Source organism: Thermobia domestica, chromosome 15 (genome assembly GCF_964235325.1).
Source record: "Thermobia domestica chromosome 15, izTheDome1.hap1.1, whole genome shotgun sequence".
Taxonomy (NCBI): domain Eukaryota; kingdom Metazoa; phylum Arthropoda; class Insecta; order Zygentoma; family Lepismatidae; genus Thermobia; species Thermobia domestica.
In genome coordinates, this window is record NC_137468.1 from 70729507 (window position 1) to 70752584 (window position 23078).

The following is a 23078-nucleotide window of genomic DNA, read 5'->3' on the forward strand; positions in this document are numbered from 1 at the left end:
GAATACAAATGCATTACAATGAAAATTCGTTTCATTTATCGAATATGTTTGCAAGAAAGCTATAGGGGATAAGAGATGGCGCTGTAAACACTAAGTACTGAGGAGCTTTGCTCTCAGTTTTTATTCAATTTATACTATTTACATTTCAATATCTTTGACAATTTTGTTATTTGTTACAATTTTAATATACAGTGCTTCAATTTCAATATGTTCATGAGCCGCTTATCCTTCCATATTACATTAACAGTGTGAAAAACAATTATAATTAAAACAGGCTAATTCGGCCATTTTGGCACGAGCCATCTTAATACACAATTTTATTTTAAACAATTTTCATTTCAAACAATATTAGTGAAACAGTCCACAGGGCTCTAAGGCCGGGACTTCCTTTATATATAAATCTCCCGTAAGGGAGGTAACTGGAACTGGAAGAAAGCTATATGGTATGTATATAAAGCAATTGTCAATTGTTTTACAAATAATTTTGAGATCGACTACATAAAATGAAATTGATTTTTTTTTTTTTAAAAAAACTTCTAGTGATTATCTCTTCCTGGCTAAAGAACACAAGGTAAATGCAAATGTAACTGATTAATTATTGAAGACTGTTTTCGTAGAATGAAAATGGTGGGTAGAAATGAGAAAACCTACGTACAGGATGTTGTCAACAACAAAATCCCCATGGATTTGGACGAAAAAGGGGGCCTTCCGCACTCGTAGGATCTATATATTAAAATGCTAGGTTTATATTTGTTTGTCCGCAAGCCTTTCGACAATGAGATCTCGAAAACCACAAGTGCTAGAAACGTACTGTTTTCGCCGGTCGATTCCAAATTTTATGTAGATTGTCCAGTTTTCATTCGGTTCTATTCAACACTTTAGAGTTCGTTTTGAGCTCATAAGATTAACATTATTGCAGGCCGAAACTACGGTGTTAGGCAACCAGTTGAGAAGTTACGTATGGCGGGTTGACGGGCATTGCAGGCACTTTGCTTAAATCCGAATGGCAAAACCTATTACATGCTGACAACTTCAAAGGCCTCAAGAGACGCAATGAGGCGTATTCGCACGAATATAATTAGAAAAATATTTTCACTTGATATCGTGCTACTTCTATAAATTTTCTACAAACTCACTCAAACATATATACATAGCAATTCACTTCCTTTGTGAGTCACCTATCCTTTACTTGCTTGAGTAAGGAGATATGCACAGTGGGAAGGATATTCATAGTCATAACAGAACGATGCGCTGAGTAGACAGCGCAGGTTCAGCTAGTCTTTTAATTAAAATATTATGTAAGTTTAACACTTGTTCACAGTAATTACTGCGCTATATTGCAGATGAATTGCTCAAAAACGCGTTTCTAAATCTTGTTCAAGTGCTGACCACTGTTGAGTGTTTTACTTACTCCCTTCGAAACCAAGTTCATAATTAAGCAGTTTAGTTTACCAAAAATTCTTTCTTCATATATTTACTTTGTCCGTCCGCCAGTTAGGGAGACAAAAATGAATAACTACTTAATGCATCACTACCAAATTTGTCAGAACGTAGAGAATCAAAGGATATGAATCAGCTTCATTGATGAAAACCATATCGAAACGGGAAAAGGTAGAAATAAACCATTTCCGGTTTTGTACGTTGATCACTATAGAGCAAAAACGGTAATAGATAGGAGAAGCAGTTCTCTGTAATTTATTACCCGTCTCAAGAATACAGTTCTTTCATCCTTAACTTTCTACTAAAACCGGAAGTAGCAGAAATCAACCATTTCTGATTTTAACCATATTCGTTACAGAATAAAAACGATAACAGACAGAAAGAAGCGATTTTCTGCAATCAATCAAGCGTCCCAAGAGTAAATTTCATCTCTATTTTAATATCCCTTCTGAAGAAATAAAATATCACGAGATACAAACCAAACTCTCTCACGTGGTGTACACGTGACACTTGCATTTTTAACATTCTGAGCATATATCAATATATTTATATTTTTAAAATAATATTAATTAAAATATCTTTAATTTTGTATTCGTATTCATAAAAGTAAATTAATAGATTTTTGATAATTGAAGGCCATAAATACTATTTTGTAACACACACACTGTAATATTTCAATTTTATGGTCTTTATCTTATTAAACTGTTTAATCTATTATTTGTATAGCTATTTTATATTTTTAACTATAGTTTATGACACGCACTTCACTTGAATTTTCTTTCTGACTAAAGATCCATCAAAAGGGATCAGTGGCAGATCTTGAGGACCACCTGTGGTCCGCGAGCCCAATTTGAGGAACGTTGGCTTCAATATTAAAGATAAACGTTATGAGTTCAATTTAATTTCGATTTGTGTTAATTATAACCTGAAAACTCAACATTTAAAGTGTACTATCTCTTCAAAGTTCTCTGAGAGTTCTGCAGTAATAGTCATCTGTTGTGTACAGTTATGGCATAAACTGTACACTTTTGATACTTATTGACACGTGTAAATGCAAACTATTAATAACTTTATTCTTAAGAAAAATAATTTGAGATATATACGAAGTCACTCCTCTACTTCAGTTAAAAATGGCTATTAAATGTTACTACATAACTTCGACCAGTTCTATATTAATTTTCATCTGCCAGTTTTAAAACTTACATTCTCTTTGAGATGATCGTGAAATTCGGATAAAACTCAAAATCGTGAAATTCGGATAAAACTCAAAATCGTTTCAACTGTCAGCGCAGAACTAAACATTACGGTGGACGATTTTATATTACATACAACGATATAAAATACCGGTATATTTAAATGAAATTCAAAATAAGAAAAACTACATTATAAGATTATATGAAGAATATGGAAGGAAGACACATTCTGTATGCTTTAAGGAAGTGTATCTCATCACAGAATGTACCTTATAAACAACCTGTATTATGTACATTATAAACTACATTGATAGTGGTAAAGTAATTTACCTTGGTAACATCCATTGCACCATCTGGCCACATTGATTTTATTGTATCATTTCTAGAGTTGTACAGAAGCCGTTTAAAGTCTTGGAATAGTGTGTCTTTGTTCTTATCTAAAAATCCAATTATACCGTATACCACATCTCCTGCATAATGTCTGCAAATAAAAGAAAGAAAAAACTCAATTATTTGGCTGTATGTTTACACTGTATTACAGTGACAATGATTAATGTCCGGATTTGTATGTAATTACATATTTTTTCCTTCATATGTAGGTTCGTCAAATCCTTAAATGTTTGTGATTCACACCTGTAGGGTGCTTCAACTCAAGTTTCATATTACAAATTTTTACATATTTTGATCAATATATTTCTATGGTTTTTACATATTTTTTACATAAAACTGTCTTAAAATTTTGCGTTTACTGAAATTTTAATTTAAAATAAAAAAATAAACTCTCCAACTGTGCAAGGCTTGCATCTAGGTTCAATTTTATCATGTTTATCTTTTCGTTTCTTTACCGAAAGAGAAATATATCTTTTTTTTTTTATTTATTTGTCAAACCATGTTTCGCAGAATTTTCGCCGATAACAAAAGAAATATAAGAAGAAACAAGTAAAAATCCTTCCTCCGGGGTACATTAGCAGCGCCCTTTATTCTCAACTCTGGAGGAAGAAAGATCACGTGCCTGACAGGCGACTGGCCAGGAAATTCCTAAAATGAAGTCTATTTGATTGTTATCGCAGGTCGGACGGGAAAAAAGATGAAAGCAAATCCTGCAATTCAAGTTAAAACTGTATGCTAGTGTGCTTCCAGGAATTTACTGCAAGAGTTAGTTCTAAGAAGCTGGCGACAATGGCAATCATAGCAGGTAACCTAAGCTTTCAAAGGACTTCGCTTGTTCAACTGAATGATAGTACTCTAGTATTGCAGTTGCAAAATGTACGTGTTCTGTATTGACCGTCGAAGTTAGAAATGCTCCGGATGCCTCAACCTTATCCACGAAATTGCGGTCGTGGGTAACTATTGATGATGCGTTTACTACGGACGGTAAAATGGTGTTATGCCAAGTGTGTGATTTAAAATATTCAATGAAATCTCAGAACAACATGTACAAAGTGTACTCCATGCAAGAAATAAAAAATTGCGAACTGCAAAAAAACAAGTACTTTTGACACAAATGAATCAAGATACTTCAGTGAGTGAGTTTTTCAAAGACTTGTGCCAAGCAATGATAGCAGCAAACATTCCTTGGAACGAAGTTCAAGTGCCAAAATACCGTGCTTTTCTGGAGAAGTACTGCGGGCGTCGAATTCACTCCTCGAAAGTGTTATCTCGAAGTTTGTTATAGGAAAGCTATAGATACCACTAAGGCAGAAATAGGTAGTTCATATATATATATATATATATATATATTTCGATTTCTGTGGACGAAACAGACGTTTTGGGACGTTATGTAGCAAATTTAGTGATTGGAAACTTAAGTGAAGCTGCTCCATCTAAATCCTATCTTATTCCGAGTAAATTGCTGGAACGCACGAATCATTCCACGATTGCTCGCTTTGTAAACGATGGTCTTAGAATGTTGTGGCCGGGAGGTGTTCAGGAAGAAAAAGTCCGTCTTCTCTATACAGACAGTGCAGCGTACATGTTAAAAGCGGCTAGAGCACTTACAGTTTTTTACCCTCACTTAATTCATTTCACCTGTATGGCCCATGCTCTTCAGCGTGTTGCTAAAGAGGTAAGAGACAACTTTTGCGAAGTAAATCAACTACTTTCTTCCACGAAAAAAATATTTGTTAAGGCGCCAAAACATGTTCAAGTTTACAGAGATCAACTGCCAGACGTGTCACTTCCTCTGGAGCCAGTGCTAACGCTATGGGGCACTTACATAATGACAGTACGTTTCTACAATGAACATTTTCAAAAAATAAGCCTGTTGTTCATTCACTTTCATCGGAGTCTGCTGTGTCAGTTGGCATTGCTCAGAAACTGTTTAATGACTCAAAAGTAGCGTGCAATATCGCATACATAGACAATAATTTTGGTTGGCTACCTACAAGCATTAAAATGCTAGAGACTGTTGGGCGGCGTCTTTTGGAATCCATGGAAATCATAGAGGATGCAAAGAGACTGCTGCAAGATGTGTGTTGAGATGTAGGAGAAAAAGTTCGAAAGAAACTAAATGCAGTGCTGGAAAGAAACCTGGGTTACGACAGTCTATTGGCAATGAGATTCTCAGTGGTGAAACAAGAACCCCCCTGAAGATATTTTCACCAACTACATCCCCGCGTTGAAATACGCTCCTGTTACCTCATGTGATGTGGAGAGATCATTCTCTGCATACAAGAATATTTTATCCGATCGCAGACAAAATTTTACTTCTGATCATTCGGAAATGTACTTTGTAACCCATTGTGCAACAACACACATTTGAACTACAGGCACATCTTTTGTAAGTAGTACTTTATTTCAAATCAAAAATGTTCATTAGTGGAAATATTCTTCAATCTTAGTTCAGCTGGTGTTGTTTAAAAGATATAGGACTGCTTTTCCCTGCATGAAATAAATATATATAAAACAATACATTTCGTCTTAAGTTGCTTTTAGTATTTAAATTTGTATATTGCGTATAATTCATTTCAAGATTGGGCCGTGGTAACGGATGCGCATTTAGTGTAAAAACTTCTAGATTTGAAACGGGACCACATCACACACCACATGAGATTTCTGACGTACAAATTCCGTATGCATTACTTTTCTCGGGGTTTTCCTGTTTATCTCTAGCTGATTCACATCTTCCTTCATTCGCGTCTGATTTTTATTATCCTGCAATCAGTCACGTCAGTGACGTATGGCTATCTCAGCTGTTCAAGCATTTCACTTCATTGGGGGACTTGCATTAAGCAGGATAAAGTGTGGTAGATTTTCCTTTTTATTTTCGTAATTCGTTTAAATATTGCATACCCATACGCGTGTTAATATTACGTTTTCATAAATTTGTAACACATATAATATTACATATTTCTTACATTTTTAAGCGATTTTTGTTGCATATTTATGTACATATTTAGGGGGTTGATATTACATACAAATCTGGACTCTAACAATGATATTACAGACAAAGCATCTCTTACATTGAACCATTTATTTACAAATATCCATTTTAATCTTTACCAGCAAAGCTCAATATAAATTCGTCACGACCATGTTATCTGTTCAACGTAACTACAGAATGTACAGACAATTTATTTAAATTAACTTTTACCGATTTGCGTGTTTCTTTCAGTACCCAAACAAATAGTTACTTACTAACGTAAATATTAATGAAATATAATTACTAGCCCTTACAATATTCTTACGGGTCGTAGAAAAAAAATAACTTTTTATATAAAGAAGCTAGTACAATATACATACATACTTTTATTGGTATTCCATACTCACAAGCTAATAAATTACATACCCACATCGCCGACCTGACTGTGTTTAGATCAGGGTTGTTGGAATTTTCCCCAGCCCAAAATTCCTCAGTGTTTTTTTTTTTTTTGGGGGGGGGGGGTAAAACCCAGAACAAAATCCAAAAAAACCCACCTCAAAAAATATACTTCAAAACTCGAACTGAAATAATAATCTTAATATGACTATGATTATTTTCTTTAATCGTGCTTCTTAGTATATGTCTAATTGCAACATTGGCTTAAAATATGTATTTACCACCAGAGCAGAATACCATTGAAAACAAAAAAGTCTGGGAATCATTCATAATGCATTTTGTTTGCGCTCTATCAAATTCGCCGTAACACTGTTCAACTGTAATCTATTATATAAAAATAAAAAGAATCTTGTTTATGCACGCAACACAGGAAAACGGTTAAACCGTTTGGAATGAAGTTTTGGATGTAGTTTTCATGTACCTCAAGCAGGTTACTTTGATTACAATACGTGTTATATGGGGGAGCGGAGGGTCAAAATCTATGCGAAAATCTTAGTATCTCACGATACTGTCAAGTTAGGAAGATGACAATTTTTATGTAAATTTCCCATTAGAAGTAAATGGACCCGTGTCCCAGTGTTTTTGAGACTTTCGATTTTAAGTGGGGAGGGGAGCATTTTCCGTAATTTGAAAGCAATGTTGCCTGTTGTTTCTGATGCAACACACGGGGAAATGGTTAACCAGTTTGCAATGAATTTTTGAACATACAATAGTTAGTACCAACCCTGAGATGGGACTTTTATATTACTATGATTCAACGGCGCATCCTAGGAGAAGGAGTAGAGGAAGTTCAAAATTCATATTAAAAAAAAGTGCAGTATGTCACGAGCCCGCCAAGTTAGGAAGATGAAACTAGGTATATAAACTCCTCATTAAAAATAAGTTAGCATGTGCTGCAACGTTTTTGAAAATTTTCGTTTTAAGAGGAGGGGGTGATTTTTCATAATTCCATTGTTTCCATTGAAAGCGATGTTGCTTGTTTGTGATCGCGTCACGGGGAAACAGTTGAACAGTTTGAAATGAATTTTGGAACATAGTTCATTATTTATTTATTTATTTATTTATTTATTGTGTTACTTTGATTAAAGGGCACATCGTAATGGAAGTAAAGGGAGATTCAAAACTTCTGCCAAAATTACAGTCTCGTGAGCAAGTTAGGAAGATGAAATTCGGTACATTAATACCGCGCTAAAAATAAGGGAACTCCTTAAAGGGCGTATCCTAAGGGAGAAGGGGGTTAAAAATTCATTCCAGAAATAGAGTATCTTACTACACTTTCATTGATACGCGTATCCTAAGGGGGAGAGAAGACTCATTTTCCTTTAACCTAATTCTTCCCGTGCAAAGAACGGCACTTCAGAGAGTATGGAATCGAAAGTAATGCGACTACATTTCCTTTGTTTTTGTTACATACTTGTGTTTTAATATAAGCAGATAAAATGTCTTTCTCCATATCAGTTAATTACAAATCGAGAACACTTCACTTGAAAAAGGAAACTACTGTAGATACACCTCTATCTCTTCAACACTAACGGCAATCAGATCGTGGAAGTCCCTAATTCTTCTTGCGTATCTGATGGAGTATGTAAAGCACAGTAAATTATTGCATGTCACAAAACCCCTTTAGTTGAAAAATCTATTGTAAGAAATCAAACTGGCAACTGAAAATTGGAAAAAAACATTCCAACATTTCATTTTTTAAAACAAACTTTTTAATATCTTTTTAAAAGAACAACACCCATTCAATAAAGCCATTTTTTTTTATCTCTGGCTCCTGAACTTCAGGTACTATCCCAGTATTTGCCTGACGTGTTTTGAGTGAAACCCAGGACGGCTGGCTCAGGGATTTAAATTATACGTGTAAGAGGGGATTTTATTCCTACTCTGTATTACATAAAATTATCCACTTCTTTGTTACTCTAGAAAATTTTGTACTTCCTTCTTTTTAGAAATCGAAATATTATCAAGTGTCAATGGTGCAAAGTGTGTCCCACGAAACGCGCATGGGACTTCACAGATTCCTTGTGCATTATTTTTTCTTTCTTTTTTGTTATTTCTAAGTTTAGTTCAATGTTTCATGATTATGCGCCAGAGCTAAGGGAGACTGTGATGATATGGATAATAATGGTGGCATGACGAAAGTGGTAGGAAACAAGAAAACCCACGCACACAATGTTTGTCGATCACAAAACGCACTTGGAGGAAGCTGGGATCGAACTAGGAACTCGCGCCAGACGTGAACTACTGCGGTTCCACAAGGGAAATCCATAGTTCATGTGTACAGTAGAACATATATGCTTAAATGGTATATTAGGTAGGAATATGACTTTAAATATACGCACAAAATTTAATAAAACCCAATATTATCCAATAAAACCCAATTTTGCCCAATGAAACCCACTAGGCTCGTTTTTTTTTTTACAAAAAAAAAAAAAAAACCTGGGTTTTTCCCAACCCTGGTTTAAATGGAAGCGTTCGTTTTTTATTTTAGATCTTACCCAAGACTTCCGTCTAGTGATATTCTATACTCACGAACTAATTAACTGCGCATACACATGGCTGACTTGGTGCTTGGTGGTTCGTTATTTTCATTTTAAATTTGACCCAGGATTTATAAGAAACTGAAATTCCTGGAAGATTTACAACAAAATGGTTCGTGAGTGTAGAATACCAACAACAGTATGTATTTAATGCTAGCTTTTTCGTTATATGAAAAATTGATTTCTTTTCTACCACCTTAAAAAATCGTACGAATAAGAATCCTATTTCATTAATATTTACCATGCTACGTAATACCACAAGAATTTGATGCTCTAAAAATATGTGGGATTTTTCTATCAAAGCCGTGCTGCTTTTCGAAATAACTAGAAGCTACGAACAGTTTGGCAACTACAAAGAACATTGAGTGAGTAAAGTTAATTTAATCTGTTCGATAATTTACTTGACTATATTGAACGAACTTATTAACTCGATTAGATATTACATACGGTTTCTTACCAAGAGTGACTGTATCCGGATAATGCATGATTTCAACCTTTATCATATCTTAAGACTTAAGAAAAAAGAAAAGCAGGAGGAGTTCTTATTAGCATATTCATTTAAAACAAATCTCTTCAAACTATCTTTACTAGTCTATAAATTAAATTCCTTAGCAAATATTCAACTTGGCTTTAAGAACATTTCCTCCACTCTTCTTTGGTTAATAAACGAAAGGAAAATTACTTGAAAACTAAAACTATGGAAAATTACTTAATCACATGCTTTAACAGTTTTCTTTAGCTAAATTTATCTTTATGCTTGCCTTGAAGAACTTAAAAAACGCACTTAAAAGCCAGTATTAGATATTAGCTAGGATAAACATTTCTAAACGAACATTTACCATATTGCAGTTCATATATAAGTGTGTTACCATTGTTATATATAGTTTATTCAAATTAAGTTTCACTCTACTTTAGAAGTTACCGAACAACAAACATAAATACTTCTATTTAAAGATACTTCTAAGATTGTATTATCATTTTTACAATTCATGAGTCAAATTTCCGTCAGCCAGAAATGGCATCGGCCACGATATGATCCAACCCAGGTTTTTTGCGATCCTGGCTCCTAAACACTTAAGTTCTCCTCTCCAACACTGCTTAAAAAATAAATAAATAAATAAATAAATAAACTTGAGATTGGTGTTCAGTCTTTCAAATCACATAGACTGTAATACAGTTCATGTTCTGTTTGAACAGTCCTCTGTTTATACTAATGAACATCCATGACAATTTAATTCGGTATGATATGACAAATTAACGAAACAACCGGTTTTTTGCTACAGTATATCCCCTATAGATGATAATTCAATTATATTCAAAGACGGAAAAACTTAGTGAGCCGGAGCAGATTCCGGGTTTCGTACCTATAAAGGATATGTACGAAAAAAAATCGGCCGTTTCCTCCAAAAGCCGGAAACAGGATCACTTGCACATTTTTCCCTTAATTTAATTCAATTTGCATCTATAGAGAATATGATGTACGAGAAATCGAAAATTAGTTTTTTTTTTCTTTCTTGATTTATTCATATAACAATTCGAGTCAGTTCATATATTCTTTTTTTTTTTCTTTCTCTCGAAGCAAATGTTTCAATCTCACTTTACATGTAGTATTATTTATACTTAAAGACGGATTTTTTTATTATTATCTCGATTGAAGTATTCAATACCGAATTTGTGGTTTTTCATGTTATTCACTTATTCATCAAAAGTACCGCTCTCAGGATTAAATAATTCCTTGCATAAAGCGCAAGATGAAACATCCGATTCGAAGAATTAAATGCAATAGGTAGAAATTGGAATTTATTTCTGTGTATGTGTTCCCTTTCTTTTGTATTATCATATCGAAGCGCAAGAAAGCCAATCATAGTAAGAGAAACTCTTACCTCTATTGCTTTCCGAACACAAGTAAGCACAGTCAATGTATTTTAGCATTCAACTCTGCTTATCCAAGCAAAGACAAAAACACATCAGGAAGTATAACAAGGAAATTTATAACGGACTAGATTAGTGACGCTCCAATCTTTTCTTACGTATCCCTGTCACACATCGTAGCGTGTTTTTCGTAATTTTTTCCCCATCATTTTTCCTAACGATGAACACACAACAGATTATCGTATCCTCTTTCTAACAACAATATTAAAGTTTCTTTCAAAAAATTTCATTTCGAGAATTACCACTTACGTAATTTGTGATTTACTCTCCAATTCTTGAACTCATTCGTGGCTATATGGATAGCGTACACGCCTTCGCGCGAGAGGTTCGGGTTCGATTCCCGGTGGTAGCACATATGGTTTGGATCCCACGTTAAGTTGTAGGATCAAGTTTCTTGTAGCCTCGTTGCTGAACGGGAAGGTGAACTCAAATTCAATCCAATTCAAATTTCTCAATTCTTTGTTTGTTCGTTTATACAAGTTTAGTGCCCCTTTACGGCTAAGGCTATCAGACGGGAACCAACAGATGTGTTTATTCTTCCGCTCGGAACATACACAAAAGTGAGGTGCGCTAGCCATTAGACTAGAAGGAAGGTTTACTCATAATTCTATTATACATATTATTAGCAACACCTTAAAAAACTAGCAACACGTCATTAATTAAATGAAGATTCTAAATTCCACCTAAGGATGTTACCTGATTCTAAATTCTACTTTATGTTTGACTTCCTTGTCTGTTGGATTAGTTTGCCTACTTGTATAATGCTTATGGGATGCAAGTTTCTTGTCCATTGCTTCGAGTAACATCTGAAATGAGAACATCAACGTACTTGTTAATAAAGAAATTACTGGAAGAAATAAAAAGAAATAAAAAAAAGTACTGGAAGAAAGTGTCAGAGTAACGTATCAAAGTGATCAATCAAACATAATAAATGAAGTCATGATATTACTTTAAAACGTCTACATTTTTGTTTTATCAACACATCTTACAATTGTGATGAGATATTTGTCTAATAAAGTTAATGAAACTAAAGTCTTTTATACGTCTTTTATAAAAACAAAATTGGCAACACATCTCTCTCTAAAATGTTGTGTTCTCGCAACATAGTACAATTTTAGATTATATACAATAAATCGAGGTAATTCCACTAAGCGCGAACTGAATGAAGTACGAAGGTAGTCCCAAAAGTACCTAACTTAACCAAGAACACAAAAACTTCGAGAAAAATTACCTTTATTTCTCAACATAGAGAGCTCGATACACTTTTTCCAGCGATGTTCAATAGCCTCGATACCCTCTTTATAGTGAGAACCGTCGAGATCTTCAAAACAGCCATTAACAGAGGACTCCACCTCTTCATTGTTGGAGAATCTTTTACCACAGAGCCATTTTTCAAGTTTGGAAAGAGAAAATAAACCGAAGGAGGTAAATCTGGCGAACAAGGTGGGTGAGGAAGCAATTTGAATTTTAACTCATTGATTTTGGTCATCGCGATAACGGATGTCATGAACCAACAGTTAATTTTTCACCAAATGGGGTCGATTTTTCTTGATTTCATCACTCAAACGCTGCAGAAAGTTTCCATAATACTCGCCGTTGATTGTCTTTCCTCTTTGAAGATAATCAAACAAAATTATATCACGCGCATTCCAAACTGACCCCAATGACCTTGCTAGCAGATGGAACTATGTTCCCCTTCTTTGATGCCGATTCTCTCCTTTCAGTTCATTGGTTTGACTGTTCATTCGTCTCAGGTGTAAGGTGATGGATCCATGTTTCATTCACGGTTATGAATCGACGCAAAACTCTGCCTTATTGCTGTGAAACATCGCCAAATATTCGAAACATCCTCACAAAGCGGCGTTTTTTCTCTCTTTCCTCATTGTTAGTAAACGCTATGGCCATCTCGTGCACAGCTTTCTTATGTCCAAATTTTCAGTCAATATGCGATATACAGCACTTTTTGAAATGCCTACCATGTCTACTAGTTCGCACACTTTCAGTCGAGGGTATCCCAATACCATTTTTTGCAGTTTCTTCACCTTATTCGGTGTGATCACCCCATTTAGTTGACCACTGCGATGTTCCTCTTTGCAGCTCATACGGCCTCGTTTGAACTCTGCAACCCAATATTTTACTGTTGTAAACGAAGAGCAGACTTCTCTCAGAGTACAATCTAGCTCGGCTCTGATTTTAGTTGGATTGAGGCCTTTCAAAGGAAAGTATTATATCACATAATGATGAACCCGTTTTTTTTTCCATGTTTACAAATTCACTGACAGTGTTCACTACTGATGACTACCAAACAAATACTAAACAACGTAGAGTCTTCAATCTTAAGCTTTATAAGGTTGGTACTTTCGACCATAGTAATGTTTTTGAAAAAACTGCTACCACTATACGTCAGGTCGGCTACTTCTAAAAGAATCCACGTACAAAGAGTTAAAAAAAAAAAAAAAAAAAAAAAGTTCCGAGTCTTCGGTTTACGGTGCCGATGTGTTAACCACTACGATACCTAGTCCGCTTCCTGAACAATCATATATTAGTCTGAGTTGTTGAGTACTGACTCTGCAAAGAATATACGGCTGTTCAGGGAGCGGATTGGGTTACGTACTGGTTAACTCATTGGTACGGTAAGCCGAAGATACGGGGGACTCCGGTCCAGTCATGCAGTTATTCACGTTTTCTATATTAAAGTACATTTTTAGAATTTGTCTTGAAATGAGGATCATAAAATAACAAAAGTAAATAATATCTATTCGACTCATTTCTACTTATGTACAAATGGGGCTCCCTCGTGGCTAAACGTTTAGCAGAGGGCCTTTGGCGTTCGAGACCTGGGTTCGATTCCTGGCAGGAGCTCATGTGGTTTGGATCCCACCTTAAGTTGTAGCATCACGTCTCATAGCCTCGCTGTTGAAAGGGACACTTAACACAAACTCAAATTCAAATTATGTATAGAAGTAGAAGGCTTTATAAATATAAGGATGATGTACATATCCTCTCAAGAGTGGTAATTCTTAGGATCGTTCCAACTAAAACTTGCCTGCTGCAAATACTGTTGGAAATAATTCTGGCCTTAGACCTTGACTAAGTTATCAATTCAATACTAGACTAGAAAATGACAATGACTAGAAAACACTTCAACCGCGGTGAGGTTCTTTAATTTCCTAGACCAAAATCCACAATCAGCTTATATATTAATTGTATCTCACAAACAAGGTAATTCTTCCTCTAGCATTACCAATACTAATCCGGAAATTGCAACAACTCAAAAACATACGCCAATTATACTTTACTAACATTCATTCATATTCTCCATTCAATTTCAATCTGAAAGCAAATTAACAATATTTTCTCACTACTATTTCTTCATTCCTTCTAGCAAATTGCCTTTACTTTCCTATCTCATTTTTTGCGTTATATTAATTTTCCTGCAGATGGGTGGCCAAGGTTTTTTAAACAAGACTGTATATGAGAAGTCACTATTTGGAAGTTCCGGCTTCGGAATTACGAGTCCAGATCATGAATAGCGTCCCTTTCACCACCCCCAATAAATAATGTATAAAATTGACGATATTTGTTGTTTGAGATCGCATCACGGAAAACCGGCTGACCCATTTGAAATGAATTTTGAAACATGGTATCTACTTCAAGCTGAATTCTTAATGATGTCAGTTTGATTGATGGGCGTATCCTACACGGGTACGGAGTTTCAAACACTTCCGCCAAAAATAAATTATTTTACGGCTTTTTGCCATTACATTTTTATTGAAACGCATATCCCTAATGAAGGAAGAGGTTCAAATACTTTTCACAAACCTTTCCCCCCGTGCGAAAACGGGTACTTCAACTAATAAATAAATAAATAAATAAATTTTAAAAATTATAAAAATCCTTTTAGTACCAGAGGTGTGATCGGCGCATATTTAAATCAGGGAATAATATACAGATCAAATTCACTTGGTGTATTTTTATTTTGAGCAACTTAGTTCGTGTTTAGTTTTGTTCTTGTAAGTGGCACCAGCTTGCTCTCATTCTCACGGTAACATTTTTGGCATGTATCAGGATATGAGTTACTTCGTTACTGTAAAATTTATTGCAATAATAATAATAATAATAATAATAATAATAATAATAATAATAATAATAATAATAATAATAATAATAATAATAATAATAATAATAATAATAAATCTATGTAACTATGCCAATGAAATAATGATTTTGAAGAAAATGAAATAGGCGGTATTAGGCATTTAAGCAATAATATAGATAAAATAAATATAGGTGAAATAGATAAAATAAATTTTGTTGAAATTGAAGCAAAGATTTGCCAAATGATCTTTAGAACATCCAATTTTTACAATATCTTTAAGAAAGTCATTTTGTCTAACATTCAGCCTGTGCTTGTGACTAGCACTTTTATGAATTAATTAATTCACTAAACACTGTAAAGATTTATACAGAAGGCATATACGGTGGGAAAGAGATCTGAAAAATTAGTGGGATCAATTACTCATATGCTAAAAGACGACATGAAAGACGACTTTTCATTCCTTTAGATTGCTACAGAACAATTTTGTATGATAGTATTAATTTTCCTCCTATTTCATTATTATTATTTTTAAAGCTACAGCGCAGCCATGCATTTGATATTTTAATGTGAGCATGTATGGTACGAAAAAAATACATCAAATGTACTTTGGTTTTGGGTCCGTCTTCACGATTTATTTGCGCCCTAACTATAATGCATTGTAAATAAATGCATGAACTATAAGATAGCGTTCCCTGTTTTTCATTTTAGAGGAATCCAGACCGTAATTCCAGTAGCCATTGACAATGCTTAAAGGAAAAAAAAATGTTACGTATTTCTATGTGCGAGTTTAGCTTTCTTCCTGATAGTCTAGAATACCGAAGTAATTTACTTCTCAATAATTGAAGGAAAAAAGTTTTCATTGATGGTTAAACTTACCTCATCCGTTATCTTCCCCACGTTTAAGCACGCCTCGTCCATTATTGCTATGATGCCTTTATGTTGTTCTTCGACCAAATCACATATGATCTGGTTATTAAAATACTCAATGTTTTGCCACTGAATACCTTCACGTCTGTATTCCTCTTGCTCTTGTTTCAGAACAAGCTCTGCATGTAAGAGGTAAAAAGTATTATTATTAATAAGGCAATGTAAAGGTATCCAACTAACAATAAAGATTATTATTTCTAAAGGCTAACGTCCAACTCCCGACAAACGTAAATGCATTGAAGATATGTATTTTACATACGGTCATAATCTCTCGTAACATGTACAACCAAGAAGAATACTAAATAAAGCAAGATCTAACGCAACATTAAAACACGTTATTTTGGATATTCATCCACAATGGTATTTCATACCCATATCATTGATTTAGTTCAAACACTAGAAAAACTTTTAAACATATGATTCGTGATGCTCTCATTCACAATTATACTTCGTACCTAAGTATCAATTAAGATTGTTATAGAACTCATAACATATCTAAAACTGATATTCCGAATAAATGTCCTGAATTACAAGAGTAAATGAAAACTTAAATGATGCTTTTCTCGACTGATTAATGTATATTTCCGGTACTGAGCCTTTATAAGACAGAAACTACTTATTAAAGTAAAATCCAAGTAATAACTCGAAAGGATTTTATTCCAGGCTTTGTACCCTCACAGGGAAGAGAGCCCAGGACGACGCAGAATATTTTCTCGAAACAAGTTTTTAAGGTTATCCTAATTATTAGGACCTAATATTAAATAGGTTCGGCAATATACTGAATGTGTCGAAAACACGGAGAAACTACTAATTCTCGTAATGTTCTCATGCATGAATTTTGCTTGTTAACTACTGAACCACCAGTGTCAATTATTTTGAGAATTTATTCATAAATTTGATAAAATCTAAGATTCTTTTATTTTTTTCTGTCAATGAAAGGAAAAGAAAGAATTTTCTAAAACTAATATTTTAAAATATTAAATACAAAAATTATACATCTTCACAACAAAGCTCCAAGCATTTGTTACAACATACACTTGTATATGCGTGTTCACGATACGTTTCATGAATACCAGGGTCCCTCCAAAAGTAATGCAAGTGCCTATATTTACTCTACATGTTGGGTATTGTGTACCATATAGACGTATACTTTATGCTTCTATTGTTATTTAGTTCAACCCGCTCTCACTGGTGCTCTCTAATATCTTTCAAAATAGAAGTTGCACTTTATGTTCGTCGGAATAATGTAGTGTAACTGAAGTCGTCTATGAAAACGAGACGGAGGGGAACACACAAAATACTGAAAAGAATGTAGAAAGATGACGATGTCGATCACAGTATCGTTAGCCGATGGAGAAGCCAATCATCTGGTGGGAATGGCCATGACAATATTCACGACTTACCACGCAGCGGCAGACAACAGACTTACACGAATGCTGACAATTTAAAGTGTGTGAATAACATGGTTATGGCTGACAAACGCGTCAATGATCTGTTGTCACCAGATTACCATCTTTGGAAAACTGAAAAACTCCCTTAGCGAGACTAAGTTTGAAGAAGATTACTCTCTTGTACTGGTTGCTAAACAGTGGCTCCGATGCGTCGTCTAGAATTTTAAAATACAGGTATACAGGCCCTAGTTCCAAGTTGACTTACTCATTTAACCCCACTGTTCCCAAATGGGAACAATTTATTTTTTATCCCCTTTTGTTAGTGTATTATTTATGGATTTATTTCGTCTTTTACAATAAGGACCTGGTACCAGTCCATCTGCTACCTCTAAAATCCTCAAAATACATTAAACGAGGCCAGAATCAACAATTTTAGAAAGAATAACGAAATTGTGAAACCAAAATAAGTTCTGCTTATAAAGGAAAGGGGAGTAAGTTAAAAAATGAATGTCACTGAAGCATGTACCTATAAAAAGAGCAAATATACAAAATAAAACATGGATATAGAAAAAAATTGTGGGCCATTACTTTTGAAGTTACCCCCTCGCATAATCAATTTTCATTTCTTATGTTTCCTTCGAGGTTTCTCAATCATCCATACATTATTTATATTTTCATAAACATCAATCTCCTTTCTTTTCAGGAGAGAGTAAAAGAATCCGAGATACAATGCTATATTCTGCACAATCATTTGAAACTTCACACATACAACAGTGAGATTACCATAGTAGTAGGTATTTTAATGAAAATCTTTGCTCTGCAATGTTTGGTTTGGTTTGTTGAGGTTTAGCGTCCCTTTCACCAGCAAGGCCATATAAGATTTGGATCTACAGCTTAACGTGGGATCGGAACATTAGCTCCCACCCGGAATCCAACCTGTCTCCCGCGCCGAAGACGTGTACGCAAACCATATGGCCACGAGGAAACTCAATGCTCTGCAATGTTTTAAGTACTTAGATTAGATTCAATATGCACATAATTTTAAAAATCCGTGTTAAGTATTCTCAGTAGATAGCGAGATATTGTAGTAGCAAACAGCGAGAAGGATCTTCATATTCCATATACAGGGTTTTCATAAAGTATGGACGGATTTAATTCGCTTATAATTTACATAAAAATGCTCATATTGAAATCAAATAAAGTGCAAACGGTAGCGGAAGGATTAAATTTTTACCTGTAATCTGCACCAGCTCAGTTCATTCACCGCCACACCTCCAACTGGGCGCCATTTACGTCCACACATTCGCGTAGGCGGCGCTGGAATCCACTCACAGCGTTCCACCGTGTTTGATCCGAAATGCCAGCCACAGACGCCCTGATTTTGTCCTTTAAGTTCTCCAAACCACTTGGCTTCTTTGCATAAACTTCCGTTTTCACATGACCCCAAAGCCAGAAGTCGCAGGGGGTAAGGTCGGGTGATCTTGGCGGCCAAGCGGTCGGGCCACCGCGGCCAATCCATCGGTTAGGGAATTTCTCGTCAAGGAACTGTCTCACCTTTATTGCATAGTGAGGGGGTGCCCCATCCTGTTGGAACACGATGTCGTTCTGGATTCCACGTGCCTCCAGTTCCGGAATGAGGTATTTCTGCAACATATCCAGGTACGAATCTCCATTCACGGTCTCTTTTTCAAAAAAGAACGGTCCAATCAGATGATCATAGGACACAGCGCACCAAACGTTCACTTTAGGGCTATCTCTCTCATGTGTCTCACATTCCTTTGGGTTTTCCGTGCCCCAAACGCGACAGTTGTGTCGGTTAACCTTCCCGGAGACATGGAAGGTTGCCTCATCTGAGAACATGATGGCTGAAAGGAGAACGTCGCCATGTTCCAACTGCTTGAGCATGGCGTCACAGAAGTTGAACCGGATGTCCAAATCTTCATCATGCAGATCCTGGACTATCTTGATTTTGTAACCTTTGGCCTTGATCGTCTTCTTGGCTATCTTAAACACGGTTGTCTGTGGAATTCCGAGTTCCATGGACCGTCTAGGAATCAACTTCTGTGGGCTGTTGATGATGCTTTCCCTTACCCTGCTCACTGTTGCAGGCGATGTTGGCGGCCTCCCACTTCGAGGACGGTCCAGGACGCTTCCTGTCTCCAAGAACTTAGCATGCCACTTTCGGATTGCACTCTCAGTCGGTGCCGGCTTTTTGAATTCTTTGGTGAACTTTCGACACACCAGAATTGGTGATTTTAGCTTTGCGTACCACAGAACACATTGCGGTTTCTCTTTCACCGACGCCATCTTTGATACGGTAAAAAAAATAGTCTTCTCAGAGGAGTTTTTCATTTATTTATTTCTTTAAAAGACACACACACCAATACAGCTTACAACTTACTTTTAACAGTCAACATTGAAACAACAATGGATGGAATTTGGTAAGAAACTGACCCTTGCCCTCCCTCTCCCTCTCTCAACGTGTTCAGAGTTGCCGCTTATCTAACAGTGTTGCCAACTAAAAATTTAATCCTTCCGCTACCGTTTGCACTTTATTTGATTTCATTATGAGCATTTTCGTGAAAATTATAAGCAAATTAAATCCGTCCAGACTTTATGAAAACCCTGTATAGTGAATCATTCTTCACTAAAAGAGAGCAACACCTCTGTGAGGTTAGTGATAACAGATTTGTATAACTTTTTTCCTCTTAGAATTAATACCTGTACACTGAACAATTTATGATAAGGCTTCCCATAAAATTAGTGCGTTACAATGCATACATTGGTGAACTTTTCATACATTTTAACTGAAATTTAGCCTTTCATAAAACAGCACCCATTCTTTCAATGAACCGAAAAAAACAGAACATAGCTGTCGAAATCAAAGCGTAACATATTGGGTTTTGAACTCACGCAAAGCAGTCTTGATATGTGTATCAGATTTAATCCAAGTGCTTAGAAATGACAATTAAGGTTTGGGTTACATCATATATTATTGAATGGTTACGGTAATACCGGATTCGCTGACATCCAATTTCTACAACGATGTCATTTCATTACATATTGTAATGAAGAATTTTTCAGTAATTAACTCCGATTTACTGACAAACACAGACGGCACTGTCTAAACTGTATCGGCCAATTTCAACAAGACATTCTCTGGTAAGTTGTCTAATTGGAGCATTAAAATTCAATTCGGTAATTCAGATGAAACCTTAGTTTGATCAGTAGAGAAATAATAATAATAATAATAATAATAATAATAATAATAATAATAATAATAAACTTCCACTCACCAATGAATAATTGCTGAAGTTTCTCATTGCAGTAATTTATACAGAACTGTTCAAAGCTATTTCTGTCGAACACTTCAAACCCGTAGATATCGAGCACACCAATGACAGTGCCTCGATATGTTTTGTGACCAGATTCTTCCACATTTATGGCATCGTTTACCTTCTTCACAATCCATGCAAATAGTCTATCATACACAGCCTACAAAAATAATTATTTCAACTATTATAATCATTGCAAACGTCTGAAGCATCATAATTATCCGTAAGTAGAACAAAACAAAATTATACAAACGGAAGTCTGATAGTAACCTTAAGTAGCATCACCACATGAATTATATACAGAAAAATTCAAAATATGTAAATAAATACTTAATGACTATTTGCAATGTTACCAATTGAACAGACAGATTTTACTCCTACTGTTTATTTCTTCTACATTAAATTCACAATTAGCTAATATTATATCTACGTACTTCAAATTAGTCTAGATTTCAACATAATCTCACAATCATGTTCCCTCTAACAATTTCAACTCAAGATATATCAACACACAACTCTAAGCTCCTGACCATGATACATTTTATTACACAAACTTAATACTGTATTCCTCCATACTTGTTTTTACAGGCTACAAAGCGACTCTCAAACATAAGCATGTGCTTCGCTTTTTTGCTAAATATTTGGTCTAGGAATTAATTCGTGCGGTTTTAAATAAAAATTGAAGCTTTATTTCAAAAACAAAGTAAATGAATACGTTAACAAAAATATTGTCCATCGCTAGCCACTACTTTCTCCCATCTTTCAGGCATTTTACGGATTCCGTGTCGAAAGAATTCCTCATCTTTTGACGCAATCTAATCAAAGATCCATTTTTCGATATTTTCTGAAGAAGTGAACCGCTGTCCAATCAAATCGTTATTCATGCAATCGATCAAGTAGTAGTGAGACGGAGCAGTGTCTGGTGAATATGGCGGGTGGAGTAACACTTTCCATCCGACATTTTCCAAATAGGTTTTGACCGGTTTTCCGACATGTGGTCGAGCGTTATCATCTTGATAAATAAGTTTATTATGCCTGTTATTCCATTCTGGTCGTTTTCAGGCCAGAGCTTGCTTCAAACGCATTAATTGTTGTCGATAGCGGTGTCCATTAATAGTTTCACCAAGTTTCAGAAGTTCATAGTACACCACACGTTTCAAATCCCACCATATATACAGCATAACCTTTGCACAATGAATATCTCGTTTCGGTTGTGAAGGACCTGGTTCACCTTGCTTCACCCAGGCCTTTTTTCGTTTAGGATTCTCGTAATGAATCCACTTCTCATCACCAGTTACAATTCGATGCAAAAATCCCTTCCTTTTCTGTCTTTGAAGCAGCAATTCGCAAACGGTTTTTCTTCTTTCAACGTCTTTCTTTTCAATTCATGTGAAACCCAATAAGACATCTTTTGAATCATTCCTATGGCTTTGAGACGTTTGGAAACTGTTGTTTGCTCAACTCCAAATGCTTCTGCAAGTTCGTCCTGCGTTTGACACGAATCCTGATCAAGCAATGCTCTCAATTCTTCATCTTCAAATTCTTTTGGCTGTCCAAATTGCTTTTGGTCTTCCAAGCTGAAATCACCACCTTTAAACCGTGCAAACCACTTCTGACACGTTCGCTCAGCTAGAGCATGGTCACCAAACACTTCCACTAAAATATGATGACTTGCGGTAGCACTTTTCTTCATGTTAAAGCAATGAAGAATAACTCCCCGCAAAAACACTTTATCAGGCACAAAATGCGCCATTTTCAGTTGAAGAAAAAATGTTGTTGTTTCCGCTTCAAGCAACTGACATATACTAAACAAGATGCTCAATGACAGTAGTTTTCAACGCATGTTTGGATCAAGGAAACTATGGGACAATAAGCTAGTTACGCCATCTTTTGTAAAACCGCACGAATTAATTCCTAGACCAAATATTACTCCAACAATCCCCTTGAGAAACTAATACATATTAGCAGTAGAAACTTAAGACAAAAAGACTGGTCGTACGAGAAAATAAGTAGACAGAATCGAAGAAACGAACAGAAATATTCTCACGTATCAGTTATATTAAATCAGGAGACAGAAGAACAATTGCTTGTGTCGATTTCGGGGGAAAAATTGAAGTTTCCATTGTTTCTTTTTCTCAAAACAAATCACAAATGCTTAAAAGACAAACATATCTTCAGTGCATTTGTTTTAACACAAACTGTTTCAAGATTCTGCCTGGTCCCTTCTTCAGCATGTAGTATTCCGCTACACTGCCAAACTTAAGACATGATGAAGAGATTCTTCACTATGTAAAAACTCCACGTTTGGAATGTGAAAAGAAACCCTATGACATAATACTCTACATTTTCAGGTCATGTAGGACGAAAAAGTTAGAACGTTCCACTTGAAAAGCTAGGTACGAAA

The 23078-nt window shown here is 35.3% G+C and overlaps 1 protein-coding gene across 1 annotated transcript in view; it reads right to left on the reverse strand.

Moving 5' to 3' along the window:
- Window positions 1-23078, reverse strand: part of Myo31DF (Unconventional myosin ID) — an 86818-nt gene that overhangs the window by 30296 nt on the left and 33444 nt on the right. The window contains exons 7-10 of the mRNA XM_081739810.1: window positions 20636-20834; window positions 15898-16067; window positions 11619-11728; window positions 2964-3114 (exon numbers count right to left, since the gene is read on the reverse strand). Coding sequence (XP_081595936.1) covers window positions 2964-3114; window positions 11619-11728; window positions 15898-16067; window positions 20636-20834 — 630 coding nt within the window. The remainder of the gene's footprint in view (window positions 1-2963; window positions 3115-11618; window positions 11729-15897; window positions 16068-20635; window positions 20835-23078) is intronic.